This window comes from Salvia splendens, chromosome 9 (genome assembly GCF_004379255.2).
Source record: "Salvia splendens isolate huo1 chromosome 9, SspV2, whole genome shotgun sequence".
Taxonomy (NCBI): Eukaryota; Viridiplantae; Streptophyta; class Magnoliopsida; order Lamiales; family Lamiaceae; genus Salvia; species Salvia splendens.
The window spans coordinates 8332705-8350385 of NC_056040.1; the positions used below are offsets into that span (position 1 = coordinate 8332705).

Here is a 17681-nt window from a genome sequence, read left to right on the forward strand (position 1 = left end):
CAATATTAATATTTGATGATTGTGTATATTTATTGGATTTGCAGATGAAAGGTGTATTGTAAAAGAAATGAGCAATGTCCAGCTTTTCATTTCCCTTCATTTTTCGGAGTGTTCAATAATGTGTTTAAACTTGTTTGTTGAATGGCAATCTGCCAAAACTTCGATTTGTAACCCTGTGAAGAAGAAGAAGAAGAATCATAGTTTCTTTCAGTGGCTTGTCTGTTTTTTATTCGGCAACAACTCTTACACACTACTCTCTAGAGGTGTATTGTAGGAGCTTCATCTTATCAACTAAGCTACATTTCATTGTCACTTTTAGTTAGTCTTAATCACATTTGTAGTTTTACTAACTAGTTGTGCTGTGGTTTCGGATAAAGTAACCATGCCGCGGTGGACTGGTGGTTCTAAGCCCAATGGCTCCTCATTGCAATGGGTGGGTTTTTTTCTTCTTAAAAAGAGCACTACAAATTGAAATGTAAATGAAGAAACATATACGAACAAGTAGCAGGATCTACAAGTGACAATGTGATATTGATTTCACCAGTGAAAATTGATCATGTATAGATATATTAACACTTAAAAATAAATGAAAATAAAATTCACAAACCAAAAGAAAATCTTAGTTTTAACCTTGCAAATTCGAAGGGAAGGGGAATTTGAAGCTTGTATCATAAACATGAACATATGAGTGTGTTTTGTATTTTTGGGAGCCTCAACTGATATTTTCTGCGTGGGCTAGTAAATTCATGTTCTTATACAAGTATACAAACCAAATAAACAGCAATGTTTAAGCGCAATAGTATGCATATTACATATGTCGAATTAACAAAATAACTGTAGAGTAGATGAAATTCGAACCAAAGAAGTTAGGCCTAATAGTGTTCACTCCAAGCTAGGCCATTCCAAGAAGACACCTCAAGAGTGTTTTTCATTTTAATACTACGGTAAAAATGGGACGACGCCAGTCAGCTGTGCCCACATACAACTGTGGATGCTTCTCCGTCACAAAACCTTGAAACAACTACATTGTCAAGTAGCAATGTATAGGACATGAATTCGAATAAAGATACATATATTACTTGATAGAAATTTTAGAGAGTGACAAACACAAAAATATCTTAGCATACAAATACGGTAGAGAGGATAGCATACACAATCCTGCATGGAACCCAACTTCATAGAGGCTAAGATCGTGGTCAGCTCATGACGGCCCCTTCGGGTCACCTGCCCACACATGCCCCCAGCACCTTAGATCTGACCCCTCCATTCATATTACTAGGAATTCATGTGAATGATCTTTTGCGATTCCAACAGTCAGTAAAACGAAATATTGCCCCATTTCATTATGCATAATCTTTGACTTTTCCTTTATCTAGTAAAAGATAAAAGTACAATTACAAGGGTTTAAATACCATGCTTAATGATTGATTATGTTAAGCATAATTAACAGTTCTATTTCTCAAATAAATAAACTAATAAAGTGTAAACTGTTGAATAAAATATGCATATCATTAAATAATACTCCTAGTAGTATATGAAAGTGATGTATTTTTAACGAATTTTAATAGGTACATTATTTTCCAAGTAATTTGTGCATAGTACTAGCATATATATATATATATATTTGTTTTATAATTGAAAGTAGTTTTCTTTCTGTTGGATCATTTATAAAAGAAGAAGGAGAACAATAGAAAATGGAGGGCCATTATTATTGAGATGATTATCCACATAATAGGCTGGGCTTGCATTTAGGTTGGCATGCAAATTGTGTATTAAAATCATATAAACCACACACTCCAATCATATATGTGTGTGTTTCTCTATTAGTTGTCTTTCTCTCTCCTTCCCTCCAAAGGACTCTCTCTGTATTTTCATAATCAATCCATCTCTCGCTCTGCCGTCTCTCTCTCCATTTTCCTTTTTCTGCAATTTTGGCAACTATCCTTCATGGCATCTGTAAGTTTGTCCAGATCACCAAATCTCCATTCTTTTAATTCCACGCGCCTTTTGATTATTCAAAACAAAAATGGACTTTTGGCTTCGAAAAATCCAGCATTTCTTGAAATTGAAAAATCAAATTATAAATATAATGTTAGTTATATTCGATAAATTATGACAGGGCAAAAAGGGTAAGCCGTTGCCAAAATTTGGTGAGTGGGACGTGAACAACCCTGCCTCGGCTGATGGATTTACGGCCATCTTTGCCAAGGCTAGGGATGAAAAGAAGGGCAAGAACACCGGCGGAGGCCCTGGCCAGTCCAACAAGGAACCGGCTCGGTCGCGATCACGGTCGTCGACCCAATCCACCCAATCTTATGAACCTAACAAGGTTCCCTTTTCCTCCTAAATTGCATACTAACTTTATTTTATAAAATAGTACTCATTAATTAATTATATTTGATTCTAATGTTGTGCAGAAAAAGTGGCTTTGCTGTTTCTCATAAATTGTGAATGCCATATTGCCTACAAATGGAATAGGAAACTTTCTTTGGAGAGCTTGGGCTGAGCAGATAATTAAATTAAGGGCAGACACATAGATATATTATTGTTAGGATGTTATGTCTATTATCAGATCATCATCATACATGTAACATGTTATTTACAATGAGTATCGAGTAGTTTCATCGTGATTTGTACATCTTCCACCTTTTGAGTTAGGGAATTGCGACAAATTGAGATGTCTCTCTCCATCTATTGTCTCATAGAATACGATTAGTATTTTTCATGAATCAACCATGTAAGTTGAATGAAATAATTGTTTACTTGCCTATCTTTCAAATCTCCTTTTTGTTGACATGCACTTGAAATAAATGAGCTCAATAAACGTGTAATTAAAATATTTTACCACTACAAGCGAAGTTTGAGATAATAATAAACATACCCCAACGTAAATCCAGAAATAAACATAGAAGTAATTTAAGTAACATATTCTAAAAGAAAAATACTAGGCTAATGAGAAAGGAGATGAAAAACAAGGCGTTGATAGCGCTTGAAATGGGAGCAGGAGAGGTTGCACCGGAAGCATCCTGCGCCACAACCCAGACGATCATACGCTGCCCCATCTCGCAGTGGCCGGTCGAGCCGCTAATGAAGTAGAAAAAACCGGTCCGGTTAAGAGTGTAGATGGTGTTGCCCGTGTTGGAAAAGAAGTTGGGCCGGCTCGAGTTGCACTCTTTGTAATCTCCTTTCTTCACCTCCATCACTGAGTCTTTCTTGTATTTGAATCCTTTAACCAATCATAATTATATTAAATGTAAACATGTACTAATAAAATTAATATATATATATATATATATATATATATATATATATATTGCATGAATGAAATCTTACTTATGGTGTCGTCAACCTTAAACCTCTTCTCGGAAGCCCAATTGTCGTACAAATCGGTGTCGTTGGAAGGCGGAACGGCCCAACCGCGGAGCTCTCCAACATCGAACTCGGTACAACGAGACAATGGCAGGTTCAGGAAACAGAACGAGGTAGCGACTGCCACGAGCAGAAAGGCTGAGTTGAACGCCATTGATATGAAGCAAAATGTTGCTTGTTTTTGAATAATATTGGTTTGGAATATGGGGATTTTTGGAATCGGAATGTTTGGGGTGATTAAGTATGGGATGAACGTGGGAGCAAGATAGTGGTTTAGTGGTAAAAAACAGTTTCTTTTACTTATGTTTTTTACTTTTAAATATAGTACTACATAAGATATGGAGTATATAATTAATTCGTCTTTTTCTTTAATTAAAAAAATCACATGTAATAAATAAGTAAGCAGAAAAGTTTCAATTGGACAAGCAAGAAAGAAATGTCCTACAATAAATTATTTTAATTTAATCCTAGCTCAAAAACTGAAAATAAATATTAGTATTATTATTGTTAAATTAAATGAGAAGATAATTAATTGATAGAGAATAATGTATGCAATATAAAAATAGAAAGAGAATAAAATTTAAGTACTACCTTTTTATACCTATTCATATAAAAAGGTAGTATTTAACTTTTTATATGAAGATAATTATCGTGTTGGATTGAATAACTCTTTATTTTTATATGACAATCCATGGATACATGTGATCTATCTGACATTAAGAAAATATTAGTTTTCGAATTTAAACTCAAGCATCCAAGTCGTTGTAGTATAGTGGTAAGTATTCCCGCCTGTCACGCGGGTGACCCGGGTTCGATCCCCGGCAACGGCGATATTTTTGTATTTTTAAAAATATTCTTAAGAATTATGCAAGGACACGTGTCATATTATATTATTCAAATAATTAAATAAATCAGAAGAAATTTCACTTTATTTTAGGAGTAAAATAATTAGCTCCACTTCAAACTTCGAATTGACTGTCAATTTGATTACGAGCACATCCCACCACTGTCAATTTTTTTTATGAAATTTTACTTCATTTTATATGTTGTTGACTGGTTGTAAAATTGTGATCTATGTGTGAAGGCTTGGAAAATAAGATAAGCAAGGAGAGTATACAATGGAATGAGGGTTCGGATGAGAGGGTTAGTAAATTAAATATTCTAGAATAAATTATTAGTGGAGGTAACCTATTTGAAATTAGTGAAAAACAAGTCAAAAGAAAGCATCTCATTAATACTACCAAACAAGATTAAACAACTTTTGACTTAGAGGGATAGCTTTGAGAAGCTTCGATATGAATGTTTGATGTACTTCTCATATTACATCTCAACACTTCATCTTGGGCATATGGATTTAAGATAATATTTCGAAACATGTAGTATTGCATAACAACAATAATAATGAAACACTAAATTTGAGAATATCAAAAGAGATCTTGAAAATTCTATGTGTAAGTGCGAGTCAACTAGAAAATAAATCAATGACATATAGAAACCATACAAAATTATTGAATGAACTTAAATTTGAGAAAAAATCTTACAAAGTGGAGTAATAGCAAATGAAAAGCAAAACCGATATCTACGCATATATTAATGCAATGCAAAGTATGAAGCAATTGTTTGCGATGTAGTTAAGATTTACATACCTAAAAATTGCAAAAAATTCACCATCTGAAACAACAACATTACAACAGACTCATCCGATTTCTACATCTCTCTCAGAGGCCGTTCGGTTCTCTTGCAAAGTGCCATTATGATCATTCGATCTTCCATTGAAAGATTTCTGGCTGAAAATCCTCCCGAACATGCTTTTCGATTTTCGCAGAGGCAAAGGATTACGGCTGCCAGATTTTCCGCTTTCTTCGTTCTTCATAGCAATCTCGTCAAGAATGCACTTTGTACTATCATCAAAACGACGTCTAAACGTTGGATATCTTGTTATCGATTTAGTGATTCCTCGGAGTCTTCAAAAACACGCAGCAGAACAAGAATCAGAAGTGACACAATAACAGAGTCTAACAGCTTTCAAAGAATTTTGGACTATATAATCTTTACCTTCGAGCAATAGCATCAAGTTCGGCTTGTCTAATCTCGGATTTAGGAACTAAGCCAATGGTCGAGTTCTTCAATCTTACCGGATCTCCACTCAGTAAAACCAACTTGCCAAGGTATTGCTCCTCTTCCTCAGAAAGTTTGTCGGCTTTGATCTGGTCTTTGATGATCACGAGCGGATTAAGAAACCACTCGAAAAACTTGTCTGAGGGCCTATTTGATGAAGTTATTTCAGTCACGTTGTCGCCTGCATCAACAGCAACAAGGCCAAAATCCGTTGTATGTCTTGTTTTTTCTTGAACAGAAAGGAAAAAGGTCCGAAAAATCATAGATGGATCGCTTACTTAGCAATATGCCAGTTATGTCGGCTTTTGCTGAGCGTAGAAGTGCTTGAAGAATGCAATAGGCAGGTAAGCCAACGCTTAGCACTCCGCCACCAGATTTGTCGTTCTTGTCATCCTCGATATCTTCTAAGGTTATCATCCCTTCCGAAGCCATCGCTCCACCCTGACGCCGGCACTCCTCAAACAAGGCATCAGCCAACTAAAAGAAGTTGGTGGTTCAAATGAAGAGACCAGATGTTAGTAGGAATCACGCAAACAAGAAAGACATCTTTGATTTCTTTCATCGCTCCACCCTTGGTTAATTTACGATTCTCAAATTCACAAACTTAGACACAAAGTTTGTTTTTTTAGCCACTTCATTACTCGGGACCAAAAGTATACCTCAAGAGGCTTCAACTCGACCATAGGTGCCATTAGAGAGCTCGTACGTGAGAGTGCCTTTTTGAAAGATCCGGGCCTTGAATTAGAAACAGATGAGGAAGTGTGTTGAGGCATCTTTGATTTCTTTCTATATTGTGGTCTGTAGGAATCACGCAAACAAGAAAGGATTAGCTGCACATATGATAATTGACTGTAAAAGTAATTACGCGTTTAGGTGTTAAAGGAAGCATAGTTGTAGATGTCAAAACCTAGGAAAGCAGGACCCTTCAGGCATGTCGAGGATATCATTGCTGTATTCATCATAAATAGAAACCGATGCAACAATATAACACAACCCATACCAGAAAGACCTCTCCTGAAATCAAAACCACATGAGATTTTGCTTGCAAAAAGCTGTTTTCTGTAAGTTACGCGTCTCCTGATCTTAGAGAAGAACCATTTTCACCTCATTCCTGTTCTGCAGTATTTTGCAAGCTAAGGAAATCTAACCTGATAGACGATCACAGCAGCATAAGCACCCAAGAAGATGCTCGACACAATGGAGCCCAATACTGCCCCTACAACAGCCAAAGGCCAGAGTAGAATGGCCAGGCCAGCGAATGGCACACAAATAGTCTCCAAGAATGGTCCTTCACGTCCGATGCAATCATGAAACAAGCGATGCCAACCCTTGAAAAGCATGTAGGGACTCTTACAGAGGGCTATAATGGAGATCACTGGAAAATCAAAAAATGCACCAAGTACCCCAGCTATAAGAGCTTGGGGAACATACAGCAATCTGTAACAGAGAGCACAAATCCAATGAAATACGTGAGACATTATGGAAAGAAGCACCATTTTGACATAATAAAGAAGGATACTACTTTCAGCATGTAGCTATAATTCTATTTGCTTCGTTAAAAGTTTGTAGATTGTTCTTATCTAACACAAGTAGCAATGCCGATATGCAGAATCTCGACTAGAAAAGCTTGAATTTCTAACTTGGTAGCAAGAAAAACTTCAAGATATACAGCTCATAAAAACGTATCTGTAACCGGTATGATACACTCAATACCATTTTGTCAAAGAGATCCTAATAGGGCATAACAAGAAATTTCCCATTTATCACAGAAAGAAAAAAGCTCTCCACTGATATTGAAAAGATGTACTCTGTGAAGAGATTATATGGTTACAAAAATATGCTTTTCACAGTACGAGAAATTCAACAAGTCGAAAACTCAATTTTGAATAACAGGGAAAAAAAGCAGACCTAATCTCATAATATTTTCCTTCAGCAGGCTCTTGACAACGTAGCTCATCCATGATTGAGAAATAAGAAAAGAAACAAACATCTAAAAAGTCTCTGATGATAGTGAAGCTTCCTTTCAGAGTGCTCGAAATTCCATCCTGCAAGCATGGTGAAATAAAATCCATAATTCGAAGTCACTGAAAAAAAGAAGCATCACTTCGACTTGGAAAGATTCACTCACACAAACACAGTGATAGAATTTGTCTGTTTTCCCTTCCTCTATTGCCTGGAAGGTGGCAAACATCGGTGCAAGCAGGCCATAAGCTGCACCACCAAAGACTGCACAGGCAATTCCAATGGGCGGCCATGCTATAACAAAGACGGGAATGCAAAAGTAGAGCATGAGCTTCAAACCGGGACCAAATTGCTTTGTGCTGCAATAAAGGGATAGCATAAGGTGATGATTGATTGCTCAATGTGTGAACGATGAAGTTAGTATACGAGTTTTCTGGCTTTGCAAGAACAAGAACATACCTCAAAACGCAATAATAGGTATAAAAGCAGTGAATAGGCAACAGACCAAGTATTATCACAGAGATTCCAAATGTGATGATAAGAAATATCACTGGGAACATCACAATGCCTGAAACAACAAACGAAATCAGCAACAGATCTATTTCTTGGAACTATAACATATAGTATTGAATTTCAGTCTACTTCAAAGAGAAAAAATATACCCAGTTTCCTTGAAAATCATCCACAAGTAAAATAAGTCAATATCAATTTCAAAATGGGGAATCTCAAGTTGCCTTACTAAAATTCATTATACATTCATCTCTGATTCTGTTCATATTTACCATGTCATCTAAATCTTAAATAACCCCTCTTTCTCAAACATAAATCCACCGGCGAATCCTACTGAAACATTAGGCATTTATTATTTTGCAATCATTGAAAAATAATTGACATCTGTTACACACTTACACATATGGTAAACCTGGGAAAATGGTAAGCCAACATCACAAAAAAGATCCTACCGACAAAAGGAAATATAACTGCCCAAATTCAGCAAACATGAATTAAGCCAGAAAAGGAAATACCTTTGAGAAGTCCCAGAATGAGAAGGCCAATGAAGAAAGGCAAGAAACGTATGAAATTCCACAAAGAAGCCCACAACCCCGTTGGGGGTTCCATTTCACTCTCTCACTCTATTGGATCTTCAACTCAAAATCAAGCTCTAGAAATCACAGAGATAATTTTGAAAATAAAATAAAAGGACAACTTTTTTTTTCACTTTTAGGACCCGATGATGCGCACCTGAAATAAAGGGTATTTTTAATCTTATTAAGTGAGAACTTGGAAAATGGAAAGCAATTAAAGAAGTAATCAAATTGGACAGTGAGTTTCAAAAAATTAGTTCTTAAAAAACTGTCGGATTGCTCAGGAAAGAGACTCAGATTTGCTGAGATCAGTTTCCTGCTGTTGTATGATACAGTTGATTCTGGGAAAAGCATTTTCCGCTGTCTGCTCCAAATTTTTACTGTAGTAGTATTTATTTACTCGTATTTCGAGTTATTCTAGTAAATTATTTGACGTTGTGTTAAAAAACGACTCGAATATAATAATGAAGAAATAGTAAAGTGTATGATTCTGTTGTTTGATTTTGGAAAGCATAAAACTGGCTTCGGCGAGATGGTTTTCTTTAAGATTTAGTATAATCAAGAAACATTATTTTATATATATTATACTTTTATTCTTTATCTTATTTTGAGGTGATATGTGAAAATTATGATATTGGAATATGATTCCTGACATCTTCGTTGACTTTGTGGAAATATATGTGTGTAAAACTGGTTTAGTAATTTGTTGGCATAATTACAATTTACAGCAAAAATGGTCGAATGTTGAGACAAGAAAATATATTTATCGGATCATCGAGTGTAGTTAAATGATGAAGCTCATAAACGGAGTAATTAATTTTGAAGAAAAGTATTCGGAACTTTGAAGGAAAATATAAAGATAACTTTTATGTGGTTGTAATTGATTATTACAGATATACTGATAGATCAATAGGTATATAGAATCGACAAATGTTGATAGTATCACAAATTCAAAATATACAAGTGGATTAATTGAGATGTGTGGAGGGTAATAACTTGAATAATTGAACTTCTACTTTTGTGCTATAAATTAATGCACTTTTACAACTCAGTGGCATAGATGTGTTTGGACTTTTTTTCCTATGTCTGATCGAGTATAATTTTTTTAATAACATTAAAATCGTGTCAAGTATTGAAAAAATATAGTGGGTTGCATAGTTTTTGTCTGCACAGATTATATATCATGGAAGAATAACCCAATTCCTTAATTTTCCAATTTTGTGTTTTTAGTTGATTTTTAATGAAACAAGAAAAGTAATAAGACTAAACATGGTATAGTTATTAGTGACTACATACATATACAGCTTCTTACAAGTAAACAAATTTCTCATAAAAATAGCTCTGAATTCACTCCCAATAATTACTTATATATCCAAAGGGAAGGGCGTAATAATAAAGAAATTTACTTACAACATCAAAATTTGGTGTCAAAACTTTTCATATGATGGAATGTCAGCAAATATCAATCTTCTTCACATTTGGAGCGCCTCTTAGATTTCAGCTTCTTACTTCCTGATGCTCCTCCTTTCGTTTCACCGACGTGGCTTCTACATACACTTTGGGAGTAACTAGTTTACCTTCACTATGACAATGGGAATCAAAAACAACATTTGAAAACAATTACAAATAAAATGGTTAGGTAACGGAGGAGAGGTGCACGAATGGCAGCGCGCACAGTTCTCCTTTCCTTTCCCGTCTCAACTCCCAAGATACATGAAAACTGAATTCTTAAAGTAAAAAACGATTGCTTAGAAACATAGATATATAGATAACTCATTATTATATCACTACAAAATACTCAAGTACCTGTACGAATGTCAAAGGAATCAAGGTCGCCAGAGCCATTTCCTATGTATATTGTATTTCCGCCAAAGGAATCAATTGAAATCACAGGCCTTCTCTGAGCAGAGATATCGTAGAGCCGAAGCTGCCAGATTTATAAAGTTAGTTCAGGTTATCAACACAAGCCTCACTTTCCCATGTCCTGGAACAAAGCTCGTATTGCACACAAGAGTATACTATTAAGTCACATATGTCGTTCACTTCATCAGTATAATGCTTCCAGCACTTAACTAACCAAGCGCAAAAGTTAATATAGGAGCAGAAGGTAATGACGAGCAAACAAAAAGCTTTATAAAGTTGCAAAAGAATAATTAAGGTTAACTTGCATCTTTGTATGCTATTTGTGTGCTGTGATAGGAACCGGCGACGGAACATCTGATCACTCCATCGCGGATCTCTAGAGAAATAATCCGTGAAAAGCCGCAGGCAGCTTGTTCACGGTCTCGGTGAATATACATCCGGGTACGTGGTACCCGGGTTTGTTGTTCGTTCCAAGCTTGAATAACAGCTTGGTAGCGTTCAACTTCGTTGTTGATTTCTTCTTGGATTGCCGGTAGCGCCTCTGCTAACGACCGGGACATTTGATCTTCGAATATTCTTTGACGTGGAGGCATTTTTTCGAATTCTAGGAAGAGATTTGAAGTTGAATATGAAGTTGAATGTGTGTGAAAATGGAGTAGTATTTATAGAAAAAATTCTCGAATTTAAAAAAAAAAAAAATTGGTTGCGGCCCGGCCCGAGGAGTGTGTAACGCTGGGCCGGGACTCTACAGTTGCGGCCCGTCACCGTGCAACGCCGTCCCAGGCCGGGACGCGGGACGCGCGACAGGCCGGGAACGCTGCCCCGGGACGGACCTGGGCCGTGACTCTCCTCCGTGCAACTCTCGGGACGGGCCGGGACTCGCGAGATGCGGCCCGGCCCCTTGCGTTACAGATGCTCTTAGGGCTCGTAGCGGAGGGCAGCCAGAACTCTCGACTGTTATCGTACGTGGCATAAGTACATAACTCGTTTAAATCTATTCTATACTAAAAGAGGAATTCCAAATCAACAAATCCATTTTAAATGAATAACTATTTGATATAATTAAACAGTTCAGTGCACGTGATTTACTTGGTCAGTCACTGGATTGCAATTATGAGGTTTCTCAAGGCCCTGTTATAATTCAAAGTCTATATTTATTTTTATATGTGGAGAAACTGCAAAAAGTCAGGGAGTTTTTTTGGAGCACTCTACTACTATAAGAATGAAAATGTACCAAATTTGTTATTTCTTCCATCTATGTGAAAAACGTCATCCCCATTGGCGTTTTATTAAGTAAAAACGCCAACTCGATTGGTGTTTTACAATTTCTTTTTGATTTTATGTAAAATACAATATATATTGTAAAACGCCCACTTGGTTGGCGTCTTTGAATAAAAAACGTCTATTTTGTTGGCGTTTCTAATTTTAGTTTTTTTTTAAAATCTTTTAAAGACGCCATCGTGATCTGCGTGTTCAATTATAAATAAGGATTTATGGCCCCTTGAAGTAGAACACCATTCTCTCTCTCCCCTCTTTCTGAGTTACAATCTCAGATTATTTGTAAAAAAAAACGCCAATGGAGTTGGCATTTCTAATTTTAGTTTTTTTTTTAAAATCTTTTAAAGACGTCATCGTGATCGGCGTGTTCAATTATAAATAAGGATTTATTTTATCCGAAATTTGCTTAAAAACGCCAACAGAATAGGCATTTTTTAATCAAAGACACCAACTAAGTGGGCGTTTACAATATATACTGTATTTACATAAAATCAAAAAGAAATTGTCAAACGCCAACCGAGTATGCGTTTTTATTTAATAAGACGCCAATGAGAATGACGTTTTCCCCATAGATGGAAGAAATAACAAATTGGATACATTTTCGTTATTATAGCAGTAGAGTGCTCCACGCATCCGAAAAACTCAAAAGTCAGCTGGATATAGCTTCTATAATTATCACAAAATTTCAAGATCATGGATACTCCCACAACATTAGCTAAAATTCACACATAACAACTACCAAAAAGCTTCAGGAAGCCAACTATCTTTAGTTTGGACGTAATAACCCTACTCCAAAACGAAGAAAAGTCACAATTCTTATCCATGTCCACATGTAAAAGCCCAGAGCTGGCAGGTTTGGCAACATTTCCCGCCAAGAAATATCATCAATTTAATCCATTGGATATTAATTGTTTCAGCTCAAATTAAAGTGATACTATGATTTGGGCTCCAAAAAACAATCTTGTCGTATAAGTTTGTAACTCATTTCTACTATTTCTTTCTTACATTTTTTTCATTGTCAATTCAAAATCCCAGTGAATTTAGTACAGCACAAAGCTTTGAACGAAAAGAGCAACCTTTAATCAGATTTTATTTATTGCAAAAACTCAAAAAAGAGGGGAGGAAGAAAAAAAGAAACTAGACACTGGTGAAGGAGAAATTGACCTGATGAACAAATATAAATAAGTGTTATTGGTAGAGAAGAAAGTCCAAGGCGGAGGCGACGGCTGAGGCGGCGGTTGTGGTGCTCGCCGGAAAGTTGATGGAGAGGAAATTATTTATTGAATTTGTTTACCTAATGTGTTTTTTTTATTAAATGGGCCAGGCCAAACTTAGTTTTACAGTCGTCTTATTGGGCTTTTTGAAACTATGCTCCACAAATGGGCCAGATTTAGTTTAGTTACACTACAATAAATAATTTATAAATAACTTACCATATAAATAGGCCCATTGTATACGCAAGGTCTATGCAGTATTGACTCCAACAATTATAAATTCTCTTTGATCTCATTAATAATTATTACTATCATTATCATTAGTATATCTTATCTTTCAGCAAAAAATTATTCTTTCACACTTGCATGACGTACAAGTTTGATGTGGGGTAAAAAGAAGCGGTAATGATCAAGTCGATGGTGTGAGAAAATGGTCCAAGAAACTCATGTATTTTCTTTACTATTTCTCACGTTCAATATAAGAAAATCAAACAATAATGTTTTTAATAGCACTATCCGATAACTTGCGTGTTGATATGTTGCCCACAAGTTATATTCTAAAAATTCAGTGGTCCAGACATGTTGTTATGTAGTGCATCCAACTAGAGAGAGAGAAATTATTTATACAACTATATATGATTAGTAATTAGTTAGACACACTACGTGACAATTTGTCCGATAGATTTTTATTCATATATTCTTCAAAAAGATAATCTTCGCTTTTATGCATTTTTCGAGAATTTTAAAGTTTTCAAAGCTTCACTAGCAACGTTGAAACCTTAATGGCCAATAAGATAAAACTAGAGTATATATAGTGTGGGCAATTGGATTTGTAAGTACATATTTTTGTTTTGATCGATTATAATTTTGTGTGTAATTTTCTCGTTGACCTTTTTGTTTTGGATTGTATGCGTTCATTCAATAAATTTGACTTACATAAAAACATAAGAGAATATTCATACTAATATTTCAGGGGGTATTCTCTGATCACCTAAATTAGGAATGCAACAACTCGTGGAAATTAAAAGATAGTACTAGCAAGAACTTTGGAATTGGACTCTTTTACCGAGGTAGTAAAAGTTTGACCATCATCTTGTTTTTACGAATCCTAATTGATTTAATTTAAATCATGCAATCATACGACAAATCAACGAAATATTTACAACACTGTTGATTATCCCAAGTTCATGTAGAATTTAAAAATTAAGATAGTTTTAGGATCTCTCACAAAATCTTTGAGACTGCATGCCAAGAAATCGCAAATTTTGTGAAAAGCGTGAAAGGATCTATCTTGTGTTCCAAAAGCGCGCATGCACTATTAAAGCTGCATCCACATCATTAATTTCTCTAATTTTTTTTATTTTAATTTACATACTACTAGTACATTTTAATCATGCATGCATGTTTTTCTATATAGTACTAATATTTGTTTGAAGTTACAATCGTAGCACGCACACATGTGACCCGAAACTTGAATCTATTGGTTCAAGGGAAAACATCTCAGTACTTGCTAGTGAGTTGCGTTTCGTCATCATTAATAGATAATTACTAAACTTTATAATTAGTCTCTGACAAATGGAATTTGCACATATTCCATCCCTAAAGTAAAAATAAAAATAAAAAGTTTCATGGACCTGGACAAGAAAGAATCGTACATAAAATATTTTGTATGACCATTTGCCTCTGAGGCCATGAAGATGAAGGGTAAACGAGTAATAACAACACTTATGGAGTAGTACATAAGAGTACATAATTAATCACTATCAATTTCGAACATAAAATTGATGAAGAAAAATCTGACCTATAATAATTTGGTTGATCCAATGAGAAATTAGTCAACAAGAAGTTGATCTTGCTCACCTAATTTCCATTTTCAATTCTTTCCCGTCGAGATCATGACGAAGAATCGTGCCATGTAATTATAGGTTTTTACTAATTGATATACTCCCATTTATATGTGTCTTGCTTAAAAAACAAGAGAAAATAATTATGTATTCCATCAAAATTTGAGATGATTGTATTAGAAAAAAAGTCAATATAATAAAAGATAGAAAGGGGACGTTCGTTAAATAAAAGCCATAGGATGGATGCCCATGTGACTATGTGAGGATTATATATTGAGTGACAGTTACTATCTTTTGTATACTCTATTTCAAATGAATTCGCAATTAATTCAAATCGATCAAAATGGGGAAATAATAAATATCTTTTTCATTCAACCCTAGTTCGCTATCAGTCACCCAATCAAATAAACGAAGTGGGGTTGATGTATTCACTAATCTTTCACCCTAAGGATTGCAAAATCTTTCCTCCTCTTACATAAATCCAATGTTCATTTCAGTATCAGTTTGGCTTGTTGTTATCATCATCAAGATTTTCTTATCTCCACATATATAGGTTATCCGAATTGAGCCGACAGCCATGAGATTGATTTTAGATATCAACAACTATCATAGTGTTTGTGTAATGTTACATTTTGTAAGTTCTTGGTTTAAATTCAAGGGTATTGTTTTTGCCCAATTTAAGTATTTTACCTCCAAATACATAAACTTTGAGTTTTTCTGATTATTCACACAAATTATCGTTATTGGGAATTTAATGTTACGGTGTCCAATTACATCGTTCGATAACTCCGCTGTTAAGTCATGTACACATTTCTTGAGTCCATATTAGCATTGTTTGGATAGAAATGAGAACAATTAAAATTTTATGTATTTGGAGGCAGAATTTAGTTCAGGTACAAAATTAAAATTATTGATAAGATTAAATAAGAGAATGATGTGCTAGACGCATTGATATTTGAATCGCTTCGCAATGCTATTTTAATTAATTAATTAATATTGATTTATAATCATGCCTAATGTTTTTAGAAAAAATTGGTCAGCTATTAATTTCAAGAAGAAAATAGTCCAAGATTTCGCCCTATTTGGATGTTTTTACTTTTTACTAGTAGTAGTATTTTACTGTATTACTCCTAGAAAACAAAGAAAATCTTATTGTTCTCTGTTGGACCCTTAAATTCGATTGACCAAAATAGCTAATTATTTATATAAATATTTAATGTGTTACGATACATATCCTTGTGATCCCATCTTCGACACAAATGCACATTTTGTGCATATTAAAAAAATATTAAATTTAATTCAGTGAGTGTTGGACGATCAATTAATTGACCAAACTGACTCAACCAATTGAACGTACCACTACAGTAGCTATAGTAGTAAATAGAAAGATTATTGGTTCAACAATTTATACTATAAATTACTATGTGATTAGCACAATCTCTCCTTTTAATCAATATGATCATAAAATTTAATTTCAATTAATGTTTTCAGAATTTAGGAAATGCTGTTGAACTTCACTCTGTTATGACTCTTCAAATATAAGATGTTAAGCATCATCCCTTATCATTACAATATTTAATGGAAATATTGGCCGACATGATTTGTGTTAAAAATGGGGCAATATAAGCATTAAGGGAGACACCGAAAATCCTTTTATGGGACACCGAAGTTTGGTTTCTTTGGACTTTACTCAAATTCCAAACATGTCTTCTCAAATTATTAAACCACACAAGAATCATTAGTCCCTTCACACAAATACAAGTGGGGCTGTCACTTGTGGGACAAAACAAAACCCCTTAGAAATAGAATCTTGTGTGTGTGTGTGTGTGATCTTTATATATATATTTTTGGTTTCTTGAATGATTCATGTTTCTTCATTATTAGATATAGATGCTCTAAAATTCAATTCAGTGTAACATTATTTTGATGAAGAAATTTATGTAGGTTTGTTGGGTGTGAAATATCGAAAGAGGCTATGATGTACTACTCAATTAATACCACATACATACATATAACCTTTAGAGCATCCACAACCGTGCTCTTGCCAGCGGCACGGTTGTAGGCCCGGGCGGTACTATTCATGCTTGCTCTTTGGCAAGAGCACAACACCCACAACTGTGCTCTTCCGCAAGGACGAGCACAATTAATTTAATATTCAATTAAACATAAACATTTCCATAATACTAAAATTCATTAAAAAATCACAATAAATATTACAAAATACAAATAAAATAAAAAAGACATAATTAAAATCCTAAAAATTAAAAATTACATAATTAAAAATTACATAAAAATTAAAAATTACATAATTATCGGCCTAGGCTCCGGTGTCCACCCGTATCGTCCTTCGGAGGCACCTTGGTCGTCGATTGGGTATGGACGGTAGCCACCCGGAACGGCCGAATCTTGGGTTTGAGGAGGGGCCGAATATTCCGTTTCCGGACTAGGAAACGGTTGTGAACCGAACCATTCGGGGCTCCAACCGTGGGAGCCCGTAGGGTTATCGCCTTGGCCGGACATAGTGATGTTGTAGGGTATGAGAGAATGAAGATGAAAATGGATATGAGAGATTGAAGATGAGAATGGAGATGAGAGAATGATGGTGAGAATTGTGTAGTTTGATGTGAATTTTTGGGAGTGAAATTGGGGGTATTTATAGATGAAAGTGTGTATTTTTGGGGTAAAAAAAATTAAAAAAAAAATTAAAAAGTGGGAAAAACGGATATAATTTTTTTGGGAAGTGAATTTTTTTTTATCAGTTTTTTTAATTAAAAACCGATTTTTTTTAAAAAAATAATTTATTTAAACCCAACGGCTATGCCTTTGACGAATGAGGGTGCGCCACGTCAGCTACTCGCTGGCACGGCGCTGCTCGACGTGCCAGCGGACGGCGGTGGCGAGCAGCGCCACCGTTGCGGATGCTCTTACATCTTGTGGATAGTGAAATT

General features: G+C 35.1%; 3 protein-coding genes and 1 non-coding gene across 4 annotated transcripts; 2 read left to right on the top strand and 2 right to left on the bottom strand.

Annotated features, from left to right (window-relative positions):
• Nucleotides 1-1822: 1822 nt before the first annotated feature.
• Nucleotides 1823-2779, top strand: LOC121747866 (protein NOI4-like). Its single transcript, XM_042142007.1, has 3 exons — nt 1823-1956; nt 2120-2329; nt 2418-2779. The coding sequence occupies exons 1-3, from the start codon at nt 1948-1950 to the stop codon at nt 2442-2444; spliced, it is 246 nt and encodes an 81-aa protein (XP_041997941.1). The 5' UTR covers nt 1823-1947; the 3' UTR covers nt 2445-2779.
• A 151-nt stretch (nt 2780-2930) lies between these two features.
• LOC121749099 (stellacyanin-like) lies at nt 2931-3523 on the bottom strand. The gene is made up of 2 exons (XM_042143704.1): nt 3334-3523; nt 2931-3226 (listed from the first exon to the last, which is right to left on the bottom strand). The coding sequence occupies exons 1-2, from the start codon at nt 3521-3523 to the stop codon at nt 2931-2933; spliced, it is 486 nt and encodes a 161-aa protein (XP_041999638.1).
• A 604-nt stretch (nt 3524-4127) lies between these two features.
• On the top strand, nt 4128-4199 carry TRNAD-GUC. The gene has a single exon. It is a non-coding gene; the product is annotated as a tRNA-Asp (tRNA).
• Nucleotides 4200-4929: 730 nt separating this feature from the next.
• LOC121746859 (uncharacterized membrane protein At3g27390-like) lies at nt 4930-8901 on the bottom strand. The gene is made up of 10 exons (XM_042140808.1): nt 8475-8901; nt 7909-8017; nt 7616-7808; nt 7396-7532; nt 6636-6924; nt 6395-6501; nt 6147-6285; nt 5766-5964; nt 5425-5668; nt 4930-5333 (listed from the first exon to the last, which is right to left on the bottom strand). Exons 1-10 carry the CDS (start codon nt 8566-8568, stop codon nt 5066-5068), a joined length of 1779 nt encoding a protein of 592 aa, XP_041996742.1. The 5' UTR covers nt 8569-8901; the 3' UTR covers nt 4930-5065.
• Nucleotides 8902-17681: the final 8780 nt, after the last annotated feature.